The 22938-nt window shown below is 34.3% G+C and overlaps 3 protein-coding genes across 5 annotated transcripts; all 3 read right to left on the reverse strand.

Moving 5' to 3' along the window:
* Window positions 1-3332: 3332 nt before the first annotated feature.
* Window positions 3333-11984, reverse strand: LOC105568805 (spatacsin). 3 transcript variants are annotated; one of them, XM_012024772.1, is made up of 24 exons: window positions 11901-11984; window positions 11441-11656; window positions 10762-11108; window positions 10511-10677; window positions 10079-10435; window positions 9193-9999; window positions 8953-9125; window positions 8605-8882; window positions 7915-8085; window positions 7625-7849; window positions 7351-7542; window positions 7163-7282; window positions 6902-7076; window positions 6586-6809; window positions 6344-6504; window positions 5957-6275; window positions 5696-5864; window positions 5226-5588; window positions 4979-5143; window positions 4759-4907; window positions 4577-4684; window positions 4209-4502; window positions 3811-4130; window positions 3333-3702 (listed from the first exon to the last, which is right to left on the reverse strand). In XM_012024772.1, exons 3-24 carry the CDS (start codon window positions 11041-11043, stop codon window positions 3501-3503), a joined length of 5421 nt encoding a protein of 1806 aa, XP_011880162.1. In that variant the 5' UTR covers window positions 11044-11108; window positions 11441-11656; window positions 11901-11984; the 3' UTR covers window positions 3333-3500. The 3 variants fall into 3 exon arrangements, with proteins under 3 accessions (XP_011880162.1, XP_011880161.1, XP_011880163.1); XM_012024771.1 differs by having other exon boundaries at window positions 10762-11656; XM_012024773.1 differs by lacking the exons at window positions 10511-10677; window positions 10762-11108; window positions 11441-11656; window positions 11901-11984 and having other exon boundaries at window positions 10083-10165.
* Window positions 11985-12151: 167 nt separating this feature from the next.
* On the reverse strand, window positions 12152-15394 carry LOC105568917 (odorant receptor 4-like). The gene is made up of 5 exons (XM_012024993.1): window positions 14963-15394; window positions 13990-14426; window positions 12731-12830; window positions 12531-12641; window positions 12152-12388 (listed from the first exon to the last, which is right to left on the reverse strand). The coding sequence occupies exons 1-5, from the start codon at window positions 15392-15394 to the stop codon at window positions 12152-12154; spliced, it is 1317 nt and encodes a 438-aa protein (XP_011880383.1).
* A 371-nt stretch (window positions 15395-15765) lies between these two features.
* LOC105568918 lies at window positions 15766-22638 on the reverse strand. The gene is made up of 13 exons (XM_012024994.1): window positions 21657-22638; window positions 20953-21380; window positions 20299-20398; window positions 20099-20209; window positions 19862-20017; window positions 19581-19627; window positions 18686-19190; window positions 17910-18346; window positions 17099-17198; window positions 16896-17006; window positions 16651-16806; window positions 16367-16416; window positions 15766-15944 (listed from the first exon to the last, which is right to left on the reverse strand). The coding sequence occupies exons 1-13, from the start codon at window positions 22005-22007 to the stop codon at window positions 15941-15943; spliced, it is 2556 nt and encodes an 851-aa protein (XP_011880384.1). The 5' UTR covers window positions 22008-22638; the 3' UTR covers window positions 15766-15940.
* Window positions 22639-22938: the final 300 nt, after the last annotated feature.

Consider the following 22938-nt stretch of genomic DNA (forward strand, 5'->3'; position numbering starts at 1 on the left):
AATAGGAGCAATAGCAGTGAATTGTAGTGAACATCAAAGAAGAAATTTCTTTGACTGCGTGTCCTCTATCTCCAAAAGGGAATCTCGAATTCTTTAGGCATTGTACCCTTTGATTTCTGAAAAGGTAATGTACGACAAAATAAGAGAGCGTAGCTGCACTGAATTTCCGTATATCACAGCTACAGATAGAAAGAAAATAGAAAAAAATTGTATACGCATGCTCTAGAAAAATGCAAAGAATTCTTATTTTGCGCCGTCCTCTCTGTTTATGAACATGTGGTTTCTGCTTTTATGAAAGCCGGCTCATTAAAATGCTAAATGTTAGTAATAAACCTCGGTACCACGTTTAGAGTACGCCAGAATGTAAATTCACCAGCGCAACATATAGCAGATCTTAAAATGATAAATTAAGTCATTTCCTACGTTGACAAAAATAATTGCGCGAAATTATTTTTCGACGATCTTTTCCACGTTTTGTTTTGTCATCTACAATAATAAATCACTCTAATAGCATGCTTTTATAAAAAGAAGGATTAGAATTGACTTATATATATTTTTATTATATTTTAATTTAAAAAATGCTTTCTATAAACTTTAGTAGTTCTAATTAATACTCGATATTTCATGGAAAAATATTCAATTATATCAGCAGTAATGCGTTATTAATTTAAGATTATGAATCATGTGTATTGTATCTACGAGCGATCAGTGCATCTATCATACGTGATAGCACGTAGGCAGGCAGTAAGTTATCATTGTTTCGAATCTTTTGTTGAACAGACAGTCACAGTTGACGCCAACGTGGTTTTATCTTTTACCATAATATAGCCTAGTTAGAAATATAATAGCGATGACAGATAAATTGCCTTCTAAAGATATAGATGGTAGATGGAACGTACGCATTATTATCTGCTAATGTTAAAGGGTAGGGACAGAGGGAAACCTGAGAGCAGCCACGTCGGCGGTTTACTTGTTAGCGTTTCGCTAGGCTGTTTCCTTACGCCCACTTTCATTTTTGGAACTACCCCGTTACGCCCATTTCCAAGCACCGCCGATAAAATTTCCACTTGGTGCGTATTCGTGCTACTCCCATTTTCAAGTGGGTAACGCAGTGCACAATTTTGGTTGCGTTCCGTGCTACGTGCGTGAAATGTCGATAACGCGAGAGTTATTGATTTTTCGACATGTGTATATTCCAAATTAGGAAGATATAAAAATATACACACGCACGCACACACACATCATAACTTTTATAAGTTGTAAATGATTAAAAATGAAAACTAAATTTCAAAAAAATAATAAAATTGCCCAAATCTTGTAGTCAATTCGAAGTAAATTTTAGTTTAATAGAATTTTAATTGTGTCTCAAAACGAGACAACAAATTTATGTACCTTATACAAAAATGAAAAGTTATAACAATATTCGAAAAATACTGAATCTTTTGTAAATTGTAAGAGAGATAAATAATATATTGTAAAAAAAAGAGGACCGCCGATTGGAATTGGCGGGGGCGGCGGAGGGCCTCTCTATAGATTGACCTGTTTCTATAGTATAAAATTTTAAGTTGGACTAAAATAATCTTTTATTCGATTGATTTTCGTTTGCGCATAATACGGTTTTTGTTTATACATTTATAAAGAATGTTACATATTACTCTCTAAAAGTCAATTCGGGTGGGTTATGTTTCTATATACATATACATTCTCGCATATGTCCGAGAGTGAAACCCCTATTAAATTCCGTGGGCGCGTTAAATTCCAAGTCTAATTCATCATCCCCTAGAAATCAAACCCCTAGAAAATCGCGTCGGTGTCAATTAAAAATTTGTAGGTTCATTATGTTGAAACACGGGTAGGTAGGTCTATAGATCGGAATACGGGTAGGTAGGGATTCGGATAGTCAGGGACAGGGGGACATAATTTGATGGTTTAAAAGATTAGGTAACATAAATTAACGAAGTAACAATAACTTTAAAAAGAATTTTGTGTTATTGTACGTAATCGAATATTTCATATAATATAACGTCGAGAGAAATATTGTAGTTATTTACAGATATTTTATTTTTAATTTTATAATGTCATTATTTCTTTTATATGCATCGCAAAGTAAAGTATAAAAAATAATAAAAGTAAGAAATCAAATTGTGAAGAAAAGAGGACCGTCGATTAAACGCGGCGGGGGTGGTGGAGGGCCTCTACAAGTTGGTCTATTTTTATTGGATAAAAATTTTATTCAAATCTGAAAGAGAGGCATCATTTCATTTACAACTAGAAAATGCAAAGTTATAATAAAATATACAAACAAGCAATTTTATCGAGAACAATCTACTACAAAGTTTGTTGGCAAGACACAACGTAGCTTGTCAGCAAATTTTTATGTTTAGCAGTTATTGTATATGTATATAATTTATATTAGCATTTTACTTTTCATTCCATTGCTGTATGCTGTATTTTCATGATAAGGGCATACATATTCAGCGTAGACACAGTGCCGCAGTAAGGGTGGGGCGAACGGGGCGCCGGCCCTGGGCGCCAAATTTAAGGGGGCGCCAGCGCCGCCGGTAAAGACGTACACTCGCAGACAGAAAGGTTGACTGCCTATACGTGTAGTATGGAATGGGGGGGGGGGGGCAAAATTATATTCGCCCCGGGCGCCGAGGAACCTTGCTGCGGCACTGCGTATACATCTGCGGGATGTGAAACGAAGATTGGTTTTTGGTTCGTGTCGCTACGTCGATTTTTCGCCGAGTTATAGCGTTTTAAAAATCGGGCGCGCGCGCACCATTCATGAAAGAAGACCGCGCGAATTTTACGCGAGTAGTATGCGGGCGTACTACGTTCCCAAAAAACTGGCATAAAAACATACGAGTCACAGCTGTTCGTAGTAAACATCGCCGCGCGAGACGCCGCATATACGCGTCGTCTGCTGCTTCTATCTCAGGATTAAGATCGCGAGTCGATATAATCGTCAATGTCTTCGCACAGAAAAATCGTAGCGAGATGTTCTTGGTCTCGTTGGAAAGCTAAGATTTCAGCGCTTCTAACGAGATAAGAATCGCTTATCTTGGATCATTAGTTTACGAGATTTCATTAATTAATTACAAAAATAAAATTGATTTTGTCCCGAGATCGAGATCGCGAGTCGATATAATCGTCGAAATCTTCGCATAGAAAAATCGTAGCAAGATGATCCTGGTCTCGTTGGAAAGCTAAGATTTCAGCGCTTCCAACGAGATAAGAATCGCATATCTTGGATTATTAGTTTATGAGATATCATTGAATATTTTCGAAAATAAAATTGATTTTCGTCCATGATATGATATAAAAAATAGTTTATTGATACTTATTACGATGTAAATAATAAAAAGTTGACAAAATTATAAATTTTTGTTTATGATGACAATAAGTGAATAGTTTATAACAATTTGTAGCATTATTTAAATTTGCGGCATTCCTTATTAGATGATAATATCGAGTCCTATCAAATGACGAGTTACATCTCATGAAGCTGTATATCCTTTTTTCCAAATTGTGTCTTTTAAATAAGAGCCTACTATAGGATCATTGAGTATTTCCTCCACAATATCCTTAAAGCCAAGCTGACTAGCCAGCATGTATTTACATTCAACATCTGATAATTCAGATATTAGAATTCTCATGTTATCTGTCATGGAATGATTGATACTCTTTTCCAATCTGTACCTAAAGATACATAGAGTGATAGTAATTTAAAAAGTTGTCATTTAAATATCAATCAATTAAATTTACAATTTAAATGACATACACATACAAATTACTTATTAAACTTACCTACGCGCGCAATCTTGTACAATCATAGGCGTCAGATTGTTAACTGTCATGAATTCTTTGAGATATCTTGTCTCTCCTTTGAGAATACAGTGATGATAAATGAGATTAACCCAATCCGCGTGATAATTATAAGCGCGGATAACAATAAGAGCTTGAGGGAAGTTTAAGATGCGAGATAATATTCTCTCTAACTCGTCGCTTTTCAAATTCAGCAGACATACAGCTTGTTGATTTTGCGGTACTGCGTTCAGTAGTGAAATTTGAAGCGCGACAAGTTGGGCTTGCTGTGAACACCGGCTAGCAAGATTCAGCTTCTTATCCTGAAAGTAAAATACATAATCTTTTTACGGCAATTTCTACTCGAAAAATGCACATACGTTTTTAATTAATTTTTTTACCTGTAAATAATATTGAGTGGCATGAGTAAAGTTAGTTACAGCCAGTTGCAATTGTTTTTGGACATGATCATTTCGAGTCAATTTTATTTCTACCGGAATACCAGTTATGCCTTTTCCGCATTCTTTTAATATATCAGATATTAATTTTGCAATTACTTCCTTCGCTTCATTTTCCCACATGAGTGCGATTTCGTAATACAAGCGGAAATGAAGCGCCACTAGGGTAAAAAGCTCCCTATCTTCTGGACATTGGCGTTTCAGAAATTCCAGCAGTGCCATTTTTAGACCCGGAACCTGCTCAAGTAAAACAAGAATATTGTTCGATTAAAAATCCAAGTTTATTTAATATATGTTAGTTACAAAAATACCTTATCCAAGCCCTGTCCCAATAAAGACTCGAATTGATCGTTTTCTTTCAAGATTTGGAATATATAATTCATTTCCGTAAATCGACCAACACCAGTTACAAGACGCACCTAACAATAAGAAAAAATTAATTTTGGGAACAGCAGTAAACTACTTTATTATTAAATATATTAATGAAACGTACTAGTAACGCCCAGTGTTTTAAGATTTGTAACATATTCGCGAGATTCTGACATTTTCGTAATACCGAGGCTATTCCTTCCATGTTACAGGAAGCCGTGAAACAATCGTGAGATCTTACTAATAATTCCACTATCGTTTTCAGTCCTGAAACTAAAGCAACAAATAAAAATATATCGTATTTTAAAAATAATCCAATATTGAAGAAAATACGTGAAAATTACCATTTCTTTTTTCATCGTGAGTACTAATGTATCTTCCCAGCAATGATTGTGCTGTCTTTAACAATTTTAGGCCTAATAACGAGACATCGCTGCATAACTCCATTATTAAGTGGAAGTGAGAATTTAAGGAATAGCCCCACATAAAAATTAAATCTTCCAAACCATCTGTTGAAATATAAATATAATGATATTATTTTTAATATTGACATAATAATTTGAAGTAAAAATTTACTTTTTCCATAATTACCGTCTATGGCACAATTTATGTGCTTTGTAATATTATCAGCCAGGAACGTTGCCACGTTTTCCGTCTTAATTTTGTAAGACGTTATTATGTCATTAGCAGTTTCCAACTTATTTTCAATATTACTTTCTGTAATTTCCTGTAAGAATCTTATTGGATCTTTTAGCATCAACAGCGATTGATATGACTTCCCTAAACGCGTAGCAAGTTTATAACATGAAACAATTCTGAAGCATATCTCATTTCCGTGTGTAAGAACTTCCGATAATCTTTCTAAGGTTGAAATACACTCCATTTGGAGATGACGATTGCTAGTCGTTGTATCGTTTGTTTTGCTAGCTTCTACAATCGACGAAATTGTGTTTACTGTAAAAAAGAAATGTATTTAGATATAAAAGCATTATAAAATATTTTTAGATGGATTAAATGTAGAAATATTATCAATGTTTATTAAAGAAAAGAGCGAGGCATACAGGATGACGATGAAGAAAATCTTTGTAGACCGCGATTACGTAAAGTGCTATATTTTTGTTGCTTGTTCTGATTCTTTTCTTCTAAAAGACTCTTTTGCTGCAAAGTTAAATCCGCTGGTGAAATTTCACCTTCCGCTAAACTTAAGCACAACATTAATATTTGCAGATCCTATAAAAAATAGTGTTTTTTAAATTTAATAGTATATCTATAGTATATCTGTATAATAGTATATCTATAAATCTTAAAAGAATATTACTTACTTTGTGATTGTAATTAAAAATTATACTTATTCGTAAAGCAATAGCCAATTTGCCCAGATCAATCAATTTATTTATTAGAATTTCTGCAGCATTTTTTTCATTTTCGTCTGTCAAGGAGCAAATGACTTGTAACTTATCCAAACCAGACAGTAACTCGGTTTTTAATTTATTGAAAATATAGTTATTGTAGTTAAATTCTATATGTTCAGGTCCAGCTAAAATGCAAGATTTCCACATTGCCATCTCCAGAGTATCGATAGTTTGTTGCTCAATTTCAGTATTTTTCAAAGTCTCATAAGCCAATTTTAAAACTTCATATCTAGAAAAAATTGGTCATTTATAGTTATATTTAATTAGTTATAGGATTAGCATTGTGTTGTCATTTACCTTTCTTTGTGCGACACAACTTTCTCAGCATGTTCGACAAAAAACTCAACTGCTACTTGAGGCGGAACATTGTATTTATTAAAATCCTGAGCACATTGCAACCAGTAGGTCGAATTTACTTGACCATCTTTATTTATAGACTGTTTAAAAGTATTTCGAGACTGAAAATATAATACTATATTATATTCTTCGAAAAAAATGTATAGCAATATAAAGAGTATTTAATTCCTTGGTAAATTTACTTGGGCTAATATGATCTCGGATGAATTTAATCCGGCGCAGCATGCTAATTCCAATGCAGTGCTATAATTTTCGATTGCTGTCAAATCATCAATGCATCTTTGAATCTCCGTGTCAAAATGATATGCATTATCGATAAAAGTAATCGTTCTGAAATTTAGTGTCACGTTGGTTTTTTGCAGAATTTTTATTATATCTAACAAACGTTGAAAATCCGGCACTGCAACTGCAATATTACAAGTTATCGTAACTGCATTTAGCAGGGCAAATTAATGTAAATAAACTGTACATACGCAGATACTCATGCACACATTTTACCTGGTAAATCTGCAGAAAAATTACATTTTATCAACACTTCAAGAAACTTTACTCGTAACGGCGTACTTTGAAAGCCGTAGCCGAGTGCCGTAACGATACATTGGATTGCGACAACTGCAACCCAATACAAATTTTTTAAATACGTAAAATGGACACTATCCCAGTCCATAATTTTCTAAAAAGTACAAGATCCGTTAAATCTGTGTGACCTGGCTAGTTAATTAGTATATTGAAATTGTTTCTTTGTAATTCTGTACGTACGTTGCATTTAAGCGAGGAACATTGCGATTTAAACTCTATTAAATGCTGTTGATTTTCCTTGAATTCGCCATAACTGATTGCTTGCGTCAGAAACTCAAAGAATGGATTTAAAATACTATCCTGCAAGATATTAGCACCAATTACAATGAAGAATATTCTGCCGTTAATGTTACGTTAATTAAACTTACAGGCATAAAAATTTTGTAAGCTCGATTTACTGTGTTAATATAATCGCATTGAACCATTTTATTGAGTAATTCCGATACTTTATCGGAAGGCCATATTTGTTGCTCCAGACATTCCGTGTAATCCAGAATTATGTCCTCTTTTCCTGTCGATATTACCATCCAACAGTAACAATATGCTGCTACAGATGACGGCTATAAACACAAGATTTTTAAGTTGCACGACGAAAGATAAAATATGTAATTGGTATTAATATGAATCGAAATAAAATAATACCTCGTAACACGTAGCTAAGATAGTCAATATAGGCTTTAGATTTGTACGAGATGCATTAATTAATGCTCCGGGTGGGTCTTGACTTTGATGACAGCTTAATATAGTTAACCATAAATTATTATCCGACGAAATTGAGACGCAATTGCTGGTAATATCTTTGGCATTAGCTGTATCAATTGTATCTGTCTCAATTTCTGATATGTCTGAGGTGGATACTGGAGATTCCTGGAAAATGACTTTGTTTATCGTACAGAAACTAAAATTAGTAAAACACAGTATAACAATCTTACATTTTCTTTTACTCCAACTTTGTATTGCATCGATGATGATTGCCTTGCATCATGAAATTTCGTCTTCTGTTCGTTATACGGTTGAGATTTGCCAAGTTTATCATTGTTTAAACATGTTAGCAAATGTTCCCGTACATTTGCGTTACTAAACAATTTGGCGTTTTCCAGCATCTAGTATGTGATTGGTTTGAATTTTATTTTTATAAAATAATAATTATTTAAGTCAACACACCATTATTTCACAAACTCTCTTAAGTTAGCAGGATCAGTAGAGCCGAATGTGATCTGTTGGATTATTTAGTACTATTTTGTACTACCAATCATTTAAATCTCATTGAAAATTTCTGCTAAAGGAAGACCAACTTGGCGAAATTTATCATTTTTATGTTCGTGTAAAAGTAATGCCAATGGTATTATGGATAATACCATTAGTACACAAATTTGTTGCTCTTGAAAAATATTAATGAGAATTAATTCTGTTCATTCTGTTACTTTATAAGACTCTTAAAAAAATAATTCTCCGCTAAAAGACGACTAAGTTTACTGTGTCAATTGTTTTAATAGCACTAGGTACAAGATTGTTTTTGATGCTACAAGGTAGTGCAAAATGAGCATTAAATAATCCACTAGGTTGCATTCTATCTTTCTGGTTTGGAGCTGCCCAGCTTTAAGAGAACTTGTGAAACTTACCTGGGTTGTAGGATAACCAAATATATGACAGACTGCGATGAATTCGAACCACAAGTCATGATCTGCTAAATATTTCGGCAACGTATTAGGTAGCGTATAGTTGTGAACACGTGCGAAGCGTACGATGACGTCCCATATTTTTAACGCTTCGACAAATTGCGTGTTATCGCACATGAAAGTTTTATCCAGTAAATGTTTTTGAAAGCTCTCTTCTAGATACGATATCACAGCCTTTAAATCAGTTTGGTTCTTATACACTATATTTTCCAGTAAATTCCCTGTAAAGAATATTATTTAATGTTTTCTTATGCCGATATTATTATATATTGGTTAGACAAGCTAGATTACCTATGGAGATGTTTAGTTGCTCTTGTACATATTTTGCCACAGTAACGTGTAATTGTAAATTGCTCGAGTCGATTCTCAGCAACTCGATGAACGCAATGCAGCCACATACGATATCAGACTTATCTAAGTTTCTCAAAGCGAGAACGTGCGCGTATAAGGCCGCTTTGAATTTCCTAAAATTATTCGAATTACTGACGTTAACGACGACAAAATTAATATTAACATCGCGAATATACGAACCTATGGGAGGATACATTTCCAAGCAGTTTTGCTTGTGCGTGTGTTAAGCTGTGCACAGCCATGTTCGGTCTGCCTTCTTTCAGATAATAACCATACGTTAGCGTTTCTTGATGCCCGTATTTTTTGATAAGATTTTCATTCGTGAAAGTAGGCAAAGGCTCATTTTTGAAGCGCCACTTGAATAAGAATTTTGAATTTAAATTTCTGTAGCCGTCCAATAAGTCGTATACTGTGATATCATCTTTATCATTCTGATTTTCGATGATACTTTGCAGCCTCGGCATATGCATAAGCGTGCACTGAAGAACTTGTTGGGAAATAACACGCGTGTCAATTTTTAAAACAATCTTGTTCGTAAATATATCTCTCATTAGTGTGTTTCTCTCTGAAGAGTTTGCTTCGTTACACAACGAGCTCCGTGTCTGCCATAATCGTAAAAATATTAATGCCAAGTTTACTAAATAATTCTCTTTCAGATAGGCATTAAAATCGTCGGAGATATAATCAATCGATTCTACAATTCCACGTAGTAACGCATCTTCGTGATTATCTCGAACATTACACATATCGGTTAAAACGTTAAATAATTTTTTAACTTTTAAATTGTCTTCCTGAGTATGGCAGCTTTGCGAGCAATGTGTAAGGCACAGTTGTTGATCAATGCTCTGCAAAAATTCTGTTTTATCGATATTGCAGGAAGCTAGAGATAATATCGCACCAAGTTCTTCCAGTGCAATACCACAGCCGAAAGAACGATTCAATATTGATTTCAAATTGCTTTTTTCTTCTTTTGTGTAAATGCCGTACCTAAAATAAATTTTCTTTGAGATTTATCATTATACCAGTAACGATAATATAAATACACATTAGACAGCTACGTACGTACCTACATAAATAATTTTTAGTTAGATCTTTTACAAGATCACTAGCATTTGAAGAATCTGTAAAATCGATCATATCGGATGTAATATCTAAATTCGTAAATAACGACTTCAAGTGTTGGTCAATTTTATCTGAGGTCTCTAGAACATCTGGATTATATTTTGCATCAATCCATAGCCTTAACGCATTAATTTTATTATTAGATAACAAGTAATCCCACAAAATATTATTTGGCACATTTCCCAAGATCTCTGGGTTATTCAAAGAGAAATATAATTCAGTGCGTAAGGCTTGTTCAATGTTCTGTGGTAGTTTTATTATATCATTTATGCATATACAAGAACTTAATCCATTTTGAATTCTAAAATACAAAGATAATTTATTAATATGCTTTGTTTCCAATCCTCGGATGTGTATTTTTATTCTCACAACTTACTTGCATTTTTCCTCATGTTGCCTGATAGACTTGATAATATTCCAGGCTGTGACATGTTCAGTCTCAAATCCATCGACATTTATCATATATTCACACAGATAGTTCCTTAAGAGTGGATCCTTGCTCTTTATGGAAACGGCAAAAATATGTTCCACAGGATCCTTTCCCTATAAAAAAAGAATGCTCATTTATATAAAATATAAAGAGAGCATGTAACTTTGAAACTTTATTAATTATTATCTATGACATACCATATTTTTTAAGATATGTGAAGCTCTGTAAACTTGTTTCTTGTTCAGTAATTCGGTGACCCAATTATCAACTTCTTTGTTAAAATATATACATGCCTGCTCTACAGAACAATTTCTTCTGTGTGCAAGGCATTTATGAGCTAGCTTTATATGAGTTCCCTTGGCAGAGGCTTCTCTCACTAGCTCTCTGTCTCCCAGTGTACGCCAGCCAGACCATATCGCAGCTGGCTCTCCAGTTAGACACTCCACAGGAATACCACCGATCGTCTTTTTCTCAGACATTTTGCGATAGTGACATATATGTATAACGCACTTGTCGCACCACTTTATATATCACTCACTGTTATCTTAATACAATTGGAAATCTTTTCTAGTGAATATTAAAAAATCCTACTAAGAGATATTAGGACATTTTTACATTTGTACGTTATATCCAATTTCTATCTTGAAAAATACTTTGCTCATTAATTATATACTGCGTTGTTAAATTACTTGTAATTAACTTCTATCATATCATTAATATACACGTGCACAGTTCCTTTCTTCTGTTAGATATATAAATTTTTGTGTAAGGTTACAGTACAAAATTATGTGAATCTTTGTTACATGAGATAAATGTGGGGTTAATAGAGGTTAGGTAAAATAAAAACAACAGCTGCGAAAACTGGAGTATAGTTACCGATACGTTACATTCTCACTTGCATACAAGTCACAATAGTTATTTATTTACACGTGTTATATAGTTTTATTTGGGACCTTAACTGTATTTCGGTCATACTTTGTTGCTTATGGAAAACACTTCTGTCATATGTCCCTTTGACAGTAGCAATTTGACCAGCAATCGGTAAAAATCACCAGCAATCAGCTGACTAATTATCCTATCGCTACATGATTTCTATAGTGGATAAATGTAAAACATAATAATATTGGCAATAATAAGATATTGTGATAAATCATTATAAATCTTATACTGCTTTAATTTAACTTTTTAAACAATTATATATGTTTATATTGAATTATTGATCAATGAACTGAAATAATATTGTGTATTATATAAAATTTATATACATGTTCGAAAAGAGAAAGTTAGCGAAAGAATTAGTTTTTCCAGAAATCGATTACTTTACTAAAATGCTTACGTTGGGTCTATGAGGGTTCTATTACAAAGGAAACGTCACGTTTTCGATATTATCCCCCTTTAGATATTTGCCATAGCATTTCCATTATACATTCACACTACTAACGTCCGAAGAAAACTTAAATATGCCAGGCTTGTTTTGAGTACCTAATAGAAAGTTATATTAAAATAATACATATTACTTTTTCGTAATTTATCAGCTGCAGTTTAAAGGCGTGTACGAAAAAAATACAAGCGCTTTCCAATAATTTTTTAATGTCGGTTTTTTATTTCTTTTAAGTTTTCTGCCGTCAGATTGATTTTACAATGTAAAAATTTCGTATAATCTCTTACATTTCCAAATGTCGCCAGTGATAAGTCTATCATTCTGCCAGCACTGATCTTTATGGGATGGCTAGACATGGCGATCACTAAGACTAAACTACGGACCGACTTTGCCGGCAGTTGGTACCAACGAACCATAAAGCACCTCGTTCCAATCTGGCTGCTCTGAAACGTTAAATTGACGAAAGATATTCAACATGTCCTGAATATTTTGCATTTTTCACTACAGCTCTGCTAACGCGAAAATCGAATAATTAAACATTATGAGTTTAAATCCTTTTAAATTGGATATTACGTCTAAATATACCTTCTCCACGAGTTGTTCTCCAATGTAACATAATATATACATATTGAAGCAGAATGAAACAAAGAGCAGAAAATAAGTTGTTAGTCCTACTGTATCGCTATCTTGCCAGTCCTATTAAAAATTATAAGTAACAAATCGATCTGTTTAGGATTTAGAGAACAGATTGGCTTCCTTTTTTTAATATACATATTAGCGCGTACCACTATGCAGTAATATTCGGGTAAACACATTGTAAATATGGAACTGGCGAATTCCAGTAAACACACTTCCTGTAGAATTTCTTCCACGGCGGCGGAAAATCTGAAACAGACCACTATTACTCGTATGTGAGAAGTCGACTTTTATGAAACTCTTTTCATTCTCAGAATAGTCAAACGATTGTATACAAGGTATACAATGAAGATTTTTTAAAACATAAGTTTTGTCATTTTGTGAGTTGAGTAAGAAAATATTTTATAAGTAATTATTAAATCAATCTTGAAGAACTTTTGTAGAACTATAAAGTTCTGTAATTGAAATCATTTTTTGCAACTTGAGATGCCACGTACGTGAAATTAGCACCTCATATTTTCAAGCGTCATTTTTTTCTATCCAAATCGAAACAATTTCTAAAATCTACCAGCAACTGTAAAACTGTGAGTGCAAACGAATTTGTTAATAAAACTTTTGATTTTTGAAAATTACGTGCCAATTTCAATAGCATCTGGATTCAGTTTTATAGAGTGAGAAATATATGTATACATATATAGGTATTCGTTGAGAATATAACAGCGCATGCTCATGATCTGCGCATAATCCATAGGTATGTAACTGCACCGCCCACTGAAATGCATTGGAGGTCCGTCAAAGGCACTTGTTGCATTTACCCGCCTTTTGTACGTTGCGCAAGTCGTGGTGAAAAATTATATGTATACTATATTATAAAATAGAAAATTTGTACTCAAAATCATTTTGAGTATTAATAGATAGAATTTTTTCTTGAAATATATTCTAAAACAGATTTCTTCTACAGAAAAAATTCTACTTTTTAGAAAAGAGTTCGAATTTTATCAATAATATTGAAATAAAAATGAAGTGGACGTGTACATGGTAATAAGATAATGTATGTAAAGACAGAGATAAAAATTTTCGAAAATTTTGTGGATTAAAATTTTTTTAATAGGTTTAAAAAATTTTTGAAATGTCTTAAGAATGCTATTGTCAATTTAAATTGATTTTATTATAGTTAAAATAAAATAATTAGTAATTTACAATATAAGAAAAATATATAATTGAGGCATTCTTATCTTTAGGATTTTATTTTTTATATTTACTTGCCAGGATTCTTTTCAAAATATAATGAGAATTAAAATGAATTTAAAGAGGAATACATGCACATACACAAACACACTGAAATTCTATTAAATTATTAAGATTCTGAAAAACATTAATTTCACAAAAATACATGTAACTATGTTACCTCAATATTCGAACGTGACTTTTGACGATGTGAGCAATTCGTTGATTAACATCCGACATTTGCTCAAAGTTTTTGCCACTCGAGAGGTCCTCAAGTCGCGATACGATCACTTCGATCTGGCCACACACATGAGTGGCGAATATTGCTGCCAATCCGCACGATCCAGCTGTCACCGAATACATGGTGTATCCGCACACGCAGTGGGCCAGGTACACCATTTCATATATTGGGCTCGCCTGCGTCTTAAAGAGCTTACTATAAGTTGGATACACGAGTGGTTTAATAGTTTGGTTGTCGACTTTATGCTCGGTGCAGAACGGCAGAATTGTGTGATAAATGAAACCGGCGATGTACATGGAAGTCGCGCTGATCATAGACAGTCTACGACCTGTAGTAGCGTACTTGAGCATCAATTCGCGATCAGAGCTGAATTTCACCTGTCACAAATTGTAAACAATCGTAATTATCAAAAGAGCGACAAAATAATAATTTGTCACTAAAAGAAAAATATATAAGACGGATAGAATTATTTTAAAACGAGATTCATTTAATGTGTTTTGTGAACACGGAATAATACACGCAGGCTGTGAAATTAGATTTAAATTTTGTCAATGCATAAAATGCTGTCTTAAATCTCGTTGCAATCATAGCTTTGGTTAAAGAAATTATTCGCGGAAAAAAAATATTTTTGATATTGCGACACTAGCGTATTCTGTTGCAACGCTACATTTCCGTGTTTAATTCGTATTTGTGTAAATAACACAGTAAAAATTACATTCAAGAGTATGAAATAAATGAACGTTTATACGAAGTCGAAAGACTTGCTTAAAAATATCGGAAAATATTGCTTCAGAGTCAAGATTGATCGGTTTTTGTGCTCGCAAAAGAAAGAAATAAATCATCACTTGTCATGGTTACACTGACAAATTTTGTCTGTTAACTTCAACACACTTTATGTATTGACAACACCGACCTGCCACCAGTCACTCTTCACGTGTTCGATACAGCGCAATATTTTGGGTCGACGTATCGTGAGAACGCAATACTTCATCATCGCGGTAGTACAGAAACCCAGCAGCCCGAACAGCTTCAGCCTTATGTTGAGGTCCTTCTGATCGTAAATGATGTGCAGAACGCAAGGCACTATCGCGAAAGCTAACGCAAAATTACATAGTACGATCGCGATCTTGGACACATGTCGCCCGATTCCGCGAATCGCGACCGGCCAGATGCCGATTGGGCCGAGGACCCAGAAACCGGGCTTGAAGATATACCGTATGTCCTGCTGATAACTGGCGTTCGGAGACACCACGTGCTCGTCTTGTGAGCTTTCCATGTTCGCAATGCCAGGTTCCGTTGAAGACTGCACGAGGTGGTCGCGCGGCATTGATTGCAAGGTGGACATGCGCTTGCGCTCCTGTTGCGGGCATCCTTCTGCTGACGCTCTTGTATGCGTGTGATTAACAGAACAGTAGTCGTACGATGCGTGTCTTACGTGGTCTGGTGATCTTAGATCGGAAAGATACTTTCCCCGTGTCACTTAAATTACATTTTAATCAGCAATTTGACAAATTAAAATAGTTAAGATAAAAGAAAATTAAGTAAATTGTAATTTAGCATTCTCTCTTTTAATTAATTGCCAAAGTTAAGTTGTTTGTTAACACGCGTTGTATAAAAGATTTGAAAAATTGAAATTAGTAATACGTAGGTGATTTAATGAGTTAGTAAGGTAAAAAAAGTGAAGAAGCGCACCGATATATAGACGTAAATGTTTTATTCGATAAATAATCTCATTATGTAGATAGATTATTTATACATATACACAAAGATATATTGAACTGATAAATTAGATTAAATAATTAGATCAAAATAATGATTTTCTTCTCTGTCATATAATTTCATGTAATTTATATTACTAAGGTGTGTAGAAAAGATACGCTGTTCTCTCTCATTATCTAAAAAAAGTTATATAATACTATATTTTTCTACTTTCTAATTTTTGGTTTTTATAATTTTTGTAATGAAATCTGTTGCTTAGATTATAAAATAAACTAGATTATAAAATAATCTAAGCAACAGAATGACGTTAAATAATTTTAGAGATATTAATTAATTTTTTACAGAATATATTCATTTGTTGCAAGTTTTATTCTAAAAATTGAAGTAAAATTGGAATCATAACATATAAATATATGTATATAATGCTTTCAAAAATCGTTAAATTATTATTTTACCAACATGAATTTTTAGGAAATGATTCGACATCGCGATTTAATATAAAACTGCGAGCTATACCAATATTTAATGTGGAATAAATTAATTCAAATTTAAAATATTTATTAATATAAGGTATATAATTGTAATTATATATATTTACATGACTAACGTCCTTAGGAAGCTCAAATACGCTACGCTAGTTTTCAATACCTAAAAAAAAATTTATTAAAGCATAATAAAAGTATAAGTTTTTCAACCGTAATTTAGCTTTTCAAATTTTTTATAATGAAATTTGTTACTACATTTGTCACACAGCAATATTCAACAATATTTGAGATATTAATTTTTTAGAATTATTGCGAGTTTTACTTCAAAATTAAAGCTTGGATAGAAAATATAATACAAGATACGGAATAAAATGAATAAATACACGTAATGTCTCACATTTCCAAAAGTCGTCAATGACAAATCTACCATTCTACCAGCAGTGATTTTTATAGGATGGCTGGACATCACGATTATCAATATAAGACTGCGAGCTGATTTTGGCGATAGTTGGTGCCAATTAATCATGTAGCATATTGATCCAATCTGACTACTCTGCAAAACCAGTCGCGAAGGATTATTCATTTATTAATGCTTATTAAAGTAAACGTGATATATAAGAAAAACGAAAAATGAAAATATACCTTTTCCATGAGAGCCTCGCCGATATAGCATAATATGTAAACGTTAAAGCAGAATGACACAAAGAGCAGAAAGTAAGTCGTTAGACCAATTCTGTCGTCCGCTTGCCAATCCTATCGAATTTTAAATATCAAACGTAATTTTACAGGATATTTTATTTAAGAGTTGTTGAATTTTTCTGTTTCTTTAATACATGTTAGCGCACCACTATACAGTAGTACTCGAGCAGACATATCGTGCATACAGAACTAGTAAACTCTACTAAACACACTTCCTGCAAAACTTCCTCCATCACGGCCGCGAACCTAGAAAAGACACTTCAGTTTATATAAGAAAGTTTGAACGCACGTTGCATCATCCTAACTATAATACATGTCCAAAGTTGATGCGCGGTGTAAGTAAATAGGACTATAAGCTGATCTACACACGGAAAGACCGGCTAAGGCAAAAATACCTAAAATTAAAATGTTGCCGTATAAATAGTAGGGGCATCTGCATTGTTTTGTGTTGTAACGTTCACTAAGTTTGCTGCACAAAACGTATGTAGTTGTCTCCATTACTAATCATACCATTGTGGGTATGACAACCACAGATATAGCTGTCTCAAATATTACTATTTATTGGGGTTGTGCCAACCGTAATTAGACAAGTGGTAACCATATCAGTCTCTCCGTGCACGTAAATAGAGCATGGGAGCATATAATCTGCGCATTGCTTGACGCGCAGTGGTACCGCCTATTACAAATCACCTGTTGCATTTCTCTACTTATTATATTTATGTATAGTGAAATGATAATAATTACATTATATGAACGAAATGCATATCAATACCTTTGGTACCAAATGAAAAAAAGAGAAATTATTCCTTTGTTAAATCAACTACATGTATTGAGTTATAGACTCGAAGAAATTTGTGGTCTGTTAGTATTTAGCGATTGTTATTTATAATTTACGCTGAGAAGTTTTTAATTTTTCAAAATTTGGTAAATTATCGTAAAATTTTAGTAAGACGTTACCTTATAACTCGTACGTGATTTCTCACGATGGTAGCGATTCGATGATTAACATTCGGACTTGGTTCAAATTTTCCACCAGCCAATAGATCTTCTAGTCGTGATAAAAGTATTTGGATTTGGCCGCATGCATGCGTGACGAACAAGGCGGCCAATCCGCAAGCACCGGCTGTCACCGAATATATGGTGTATCCACACATGCAATGAGCCACATATACGATTTCATATATTGGGCTAATTTGTGATTGACTAAATTTACTATAGGTCGGATATACAAGCGGTCTGATGGTTTGATTGTTGACTTTGTGCTCGGAAAAGAAGGGTAGAATTAAGTGATAGATGATGCCAGCAGTGTACATGAAGGATGCGCCGATTATCGTCAGATTACGACCGGTGGCGGCGTATTTCAGCATTAATTCGCGATCGGACCTGAATGTAACCTGTCACAGTGTTGCTAGTGACTTTTATTTAAGTCATTACAAAAATGGGCAATTTTGATATCTAATTTGCCTTTTTAACCGCACAACGCGGAGAAAAGATTAATTAATCGTGCACGTTTCGACTATTTAATATTAAATATTGTATATGTAATTATGTATAAATGTCTTCATTATTATATTGCACAAAATATATACGCTTCTTGAACAGTGATAAGATCACAAAATCGAATCAAAATCAAAATCACTTTAATCACGTTCTATTTTCTCAAATCATTTTTTCGGCATCTTGTAACGAATGTCACACATTAACATGATATGTCAGTTACTAGCAACACCGACCTGCCACCAATCAGTCTTCACATATTCGATGCAACGTTGTATCTTAGGTCGACGTATCACGAAGATGCAGTACTTTGTCATGGCGGTGAGGCAGAAAGCCATCAGACCGCTTAGCTTCAGCCTTAAAATGAGATCCTTTTCATCATAGACGATATGCAGAGCGCAGGGCACTATCGCGAAGCTCAACGCGAGATTACAAATCGCGATCGCGATCTTAGACACGTGCCGTCCAATGCCTCGTATCGCAACTGGCCAAATACCGAGCGAGCCCAGAATCCAGTTGTTTAATTTAAAGACATATTGAATGTCCTGCTGATAACTGGAGTTCTGCGACGTCGCGGACTTATCGTGTACATTGGACATGTTCGCGGTGACAGATTGCGTCGAAGACTGCAAGAAGAGCGAAGAGGTGGATGCGCGGCATTGATTACAAGGTCGCGAGACATGCGCTTGCGCTGGCATTGCAGGGGTTTTTTTGCAATGCCAGCCGATGGTCAATGATAGTCTGAGAAATCGTGTGCACGCTATTAACCGTGCAGAGCATATTTTACATCGCGGCAGTTCTAAATCGAAAGAAGCACTTCCGCCGTTCTGGTTCAATTTTTCCGAGCTTAATCGATTATTTAAAAAATCACAAGCAGGTTTGGTAAAATTCACAAAACTGTTCACAGTTTAATATTTTCTGCTTTATTTAACTATCAATGTTAAATTAAATATTAATAAGCGTTAAAGAAAGTAAGAAAGAAAATTATAAATTATTTGGACATCTGATAGTGACGTATTATTTTAAATATTATCATTATATATGTTTATTAAGATTCTATGTTGAACAGATTAGCTGGATCAAATTTAAAATATTTTTAAATATATGTCACATAATTGCAGTCATATTTACATAACTGTCCGTAGGAAGCTCAGATATGCCACGCTAGTTTTCAATACCTAAAAAGTTATTAAAATACGATAATATATCTTCAGCCGTAATTTAACTTTTTATAATTTATAAAATGAAATCTATTGCTACATTTGTTTTACTCTACAGTACTATTAAAAAATAATTCTGGAGACATCGATTTTTTCCGTGGAATAATTTTGCTTGAAAACAGAAGGTAGAATAAAAAATGTGCAAGATAGAGGAAAAGGAAATTAAATTAATGAATGTACGTAATGCCTCACATTTCCAAAAGTCGTTAACGATAAGTCTGCCATTCTACCGGCACTAAGTTTTATGGGATGGCTTGACATAGCGATTATCAGGATAAGACTGCGCACTGATCTCGGTGATAATTGATACCAATTGATCATATAACACATCGATCCAATTTCACTGCTCTGCAACATCGGTTGTGAACGGTTATTCAATTATGATTACAGTTGTCGAACTGAAAAATTGTCTGAAAAACGTAACTGTACCTTTTCCATGAGAAGCTCGCCAATGTAGCATAATATGTATATATTGAAACAGAACGAAATGAAGAGTAAAAAGTAAGTTGCTAAGCTAAGCTTATTGTCGTCTTGCCAATCCTATTAAATTGTAAGTAGCAAATTTTAAGATTTCTCGCGCTAATCCTTTATTTTTCTTTTTTTTAAGTATATGGTATATATGAGCGCACCACTATACAGTAGTATTCGAGTAGACATATCGTGCATACAGAACTAGTGAACTCCACTAAACATACTTCTTGTAAAATTTCCTCCACCACGGCTGAAAACCTGCAATAAACCAACCGTGAGTTGTACGGGGAAACTTGAATGCACTGCCTCACACATTCTTACTCTAACATAACTACGTGTGTAGCTGCTGTGCAGCATATATATATATATATGTATATATCTATAGCGTAGACCAATATACAATAACGCATGCTTATGGCCCATTGATATGTAATAGTACCATTTACTGAAATGTGTTGAATATTCGCTGAGACCACCTGTTGCATTCTCTATCACATCCTTCATATAACGAAATGAAAATAGTTAAATAAGTTATATGAACGCAATTATGCAGCATTTAGCAGTTACATTAATTCTCTCGATATCAAATTAAATTAGGCATGACAATGTTAATATCATTTTTTTTTAGTTAAATCAATTACGTTAAACGAGTTAAACAGTATTATTAAAATCGTAACTTGTCATTGGATATTTTCAGAATCTTTTTATCAGTTACAATTTAGATTGCAAATCATTAAAGAATTTTAATTTCAGTTTTTAATCTTTTCATGTCATTGAACTGTCATGAATTCTTTATGAGTTGCTGTTCTTACCTTACTACGCGGACGTGATCCTTCACAATGATAGCGATTCGTTGATGAACGTTGGAGCTTTCGCCATTTAAGAGATCTTCCAATCGCGATACAATCACTTGAATCTGGCCGCACGCATGAGTGGCAAACAGAGCGGCCAATCCGCACGCACCGGCTGTTATCGAGTATATGGTGTAACCGCACATGCAATGAGCCACATATACGATTTCGTATATCGGGCTAATCTGAGATTGGCGGAATTCACTGTAAGTCGGATATACGAGCGGTCTGACGGTGTGATTGTTGATATTGGTCTCGGAGAAAAACGGGATTAGTATCCCATAATAAATGATGCCGCCGGTGTACATAAAAGATGCGCAAATTATCGTTAGATTGCGCCCGATGGTAGCGTACTTTAGCATTTCTTCCCGATCTGATCTGAACGTCACCTGTCACAACATTGACGGTAATTTTTATTTTTCGATAAATAAGAAATCGCTTTTTATTTTAGTGTATTACGTTGTAATTCTGCAAGATTTTAAATGGCACTTTTTAAATATGCAGAAAGAACAGTGGTTTCATAAGAGTGAATTATTTTTAAACCGAAGTCACATTAATTCACATGCGAGATTACAGATCTCATTTAAATGATTCTTAGTACGATTGTTCGTGATGAAGTCTGCAAAGTAACGTAACACATTACATTAATTATTGACAACACCGACCTGCCACCAATCATGCTTTACGTATTCGATACAGCGCAGAATCTTAGGGCGACGTATCACGAGGATGCAATACTTGATCGTTGCCGTGATACAGAAGGCCAGCAGGCCGCACAGCTTCAGTCTCATGATGAGGTCCTTCTCGTCGTAAATGATGTGCAGGGCGCAAGGCACCATCGCGAAACTTAACGCGAGATTAGTGAGCGCGATCGCGATTTTGGACACGTGCCGTCCGATACCCCGAATCGAGATTGGCCAGATGCCGATCGAACCCAGAATCCAGCTGTTCAGCTTAAAGACATATCGAATGTCTTGCTGATAACTGAGATCCTGCTTCTCGCGTGCACTTGGCATGTTGACGATTACAGCGACCGTTAAAGACTACACGAGCGCGACATTGATTGCAAGGTTGTTGTACATGCGCTTGCGCTCAAATTGCAGACATGCTTCTGTCTGCGCACAGTCCGCTCGTGCGTGATTAACATTGTACGAAGCGTTTTTGTTAGGAGCTCTAGCATCGGCGCAAAAACACATTACTTCTTGCGGAAAAGCGATTTCATGGTGAACTTCCCTCTGTCGCAGTTTTTTTGAATACTGAAAATGCGAGATTAAAATGAAATACAAAATAAAGACTGATTACGAACGATATCATCGCCAGACTCTTCTCGATCGATTAGTATCTAAATACACTAACGTTCAAATTTCAAGCGTTCGTAGTGTCCACCGGCTGTCCACACTAACGCATTGATTATATTCCTCTCACAGTTCATATTCGACCAGATATTAAGTTTGGCCTTACTACCGTCTCGAGGGTGCAAGGACAAAGGTGTACTTTGTCGATTGCGTGATGGTAAAAAATTGCGCATGACAATGGTAGATGCTTTCGACAAAGTGTGGATACGAAAGGAAAAAAGATAGCGCGTGTGTGCTTGAAAAATCAATTTTATCGAGGGGAATATTGCTGCCACAGAGGGGAAGGTTGTATTACTACTTGCTGTTTTTCTGCAGCATATGAAACTACTTGTGCTATTTCCGCGTATTTTTTACCTGAATGATAAAGCCTGCTTTTTAAATTGAGAAACGTGATATCATTTAAAACGGAGTGATTTGTGGAGGCAGAAAAAAAGTGAATATTAAGTACGTCTTAATAATAGGTGTGCTTCTAGAAATATTGGTTTGTTAGAAAATATATACATAAATATTATTTGTTCTTATTTTTTAGAAACATGTAGGTAAAACGTTTTACCAATAATGAGTCTTCTTGTTAATTTTAAAATCAACATAA

Source organism: Vollenhovia emeryi, unplaced genomic scaffold (genome assembly GCF_000949405.1).
Source record: "Vollenhovia emeryi isolate VEMERY1.0 unplaced genomic scaffold, V.emery_V1.0 DF939127.1, whole genome shotgun sequence".
NCBI lineage: Eukaryota > Metazoa > Arthropoda > Insecta > Hymenoptera > Formicidae > Vollenhovia > Vollenhovia emeryi.

Excerpts from the sequence above, each read along its gene's own strand:
- LOC105568805 (XM_012024772.1), bottom strand. The coding sequence starts at position 11,043 with ATGTCTGAGAAAAAGACGATCGGTGGTATTCCTGTGGAGTGTCTAACT. Across the intron at positions 5,865-5,956 it reads TTTTTAATTACAATCACAAA|GATCTGCAAATATTAATGTT; the intron begins GTAAGTAATATT and ends TATTTTTTATAG. Across the intron at positions 3,703-3,810 it reads GTACAAGATTGCGCGCGTAG|GTACAGATTGGAAAAGAGTA; the intron begins GTAAGTTTAATA and ends ATGTATCTTTAG.
- LOC105568917 (XM_012024993.1), bottom strand. The coding sequence starts at position 15,394 with ATGTCCACCTTGCAATCAATGCCGCGCGACCACCTCGTGCAGTCTTCA. Across the intron at positions 12,642-12,730 it reads CCGAATATTACTGCATAGTG|GACTGGCAAGATAGCGATAC; the intron begins GTACGCGCTAAT and ends AATTTTTAATAG. Across the intron at positions 12,389-12,530 it reads GAGAACAACTCGTGGAGAAG|AGCAGCCAGATTGGAACGAG; the intron begins GTATATTTAGAC and ends TTAACGTTTCAG.
- LOC105568918 (XM_012024994.1), bottom strand. The coding sequence starts at position 22,007 with ATGCCAAGTGCACGCGAGAAGCAGGATCTCAGTTATCAGCAAGACATT. Across the intron at positions 17,199-17,909 it reads AATCACGTACGAGTTATAAG|GTTCGCGGCCGTGATGGAGG; the intron begins GTAACGTCTTAC and ends TGTCTTTTCTAG. Across the intron at positions 17,007-17,098 it reads TCGAGTACTACTGTATAGTG|GATTGGCAAGCGGACGACAG; the intron begins GTGCGCTAACAT and ends AAAATTCGATAG.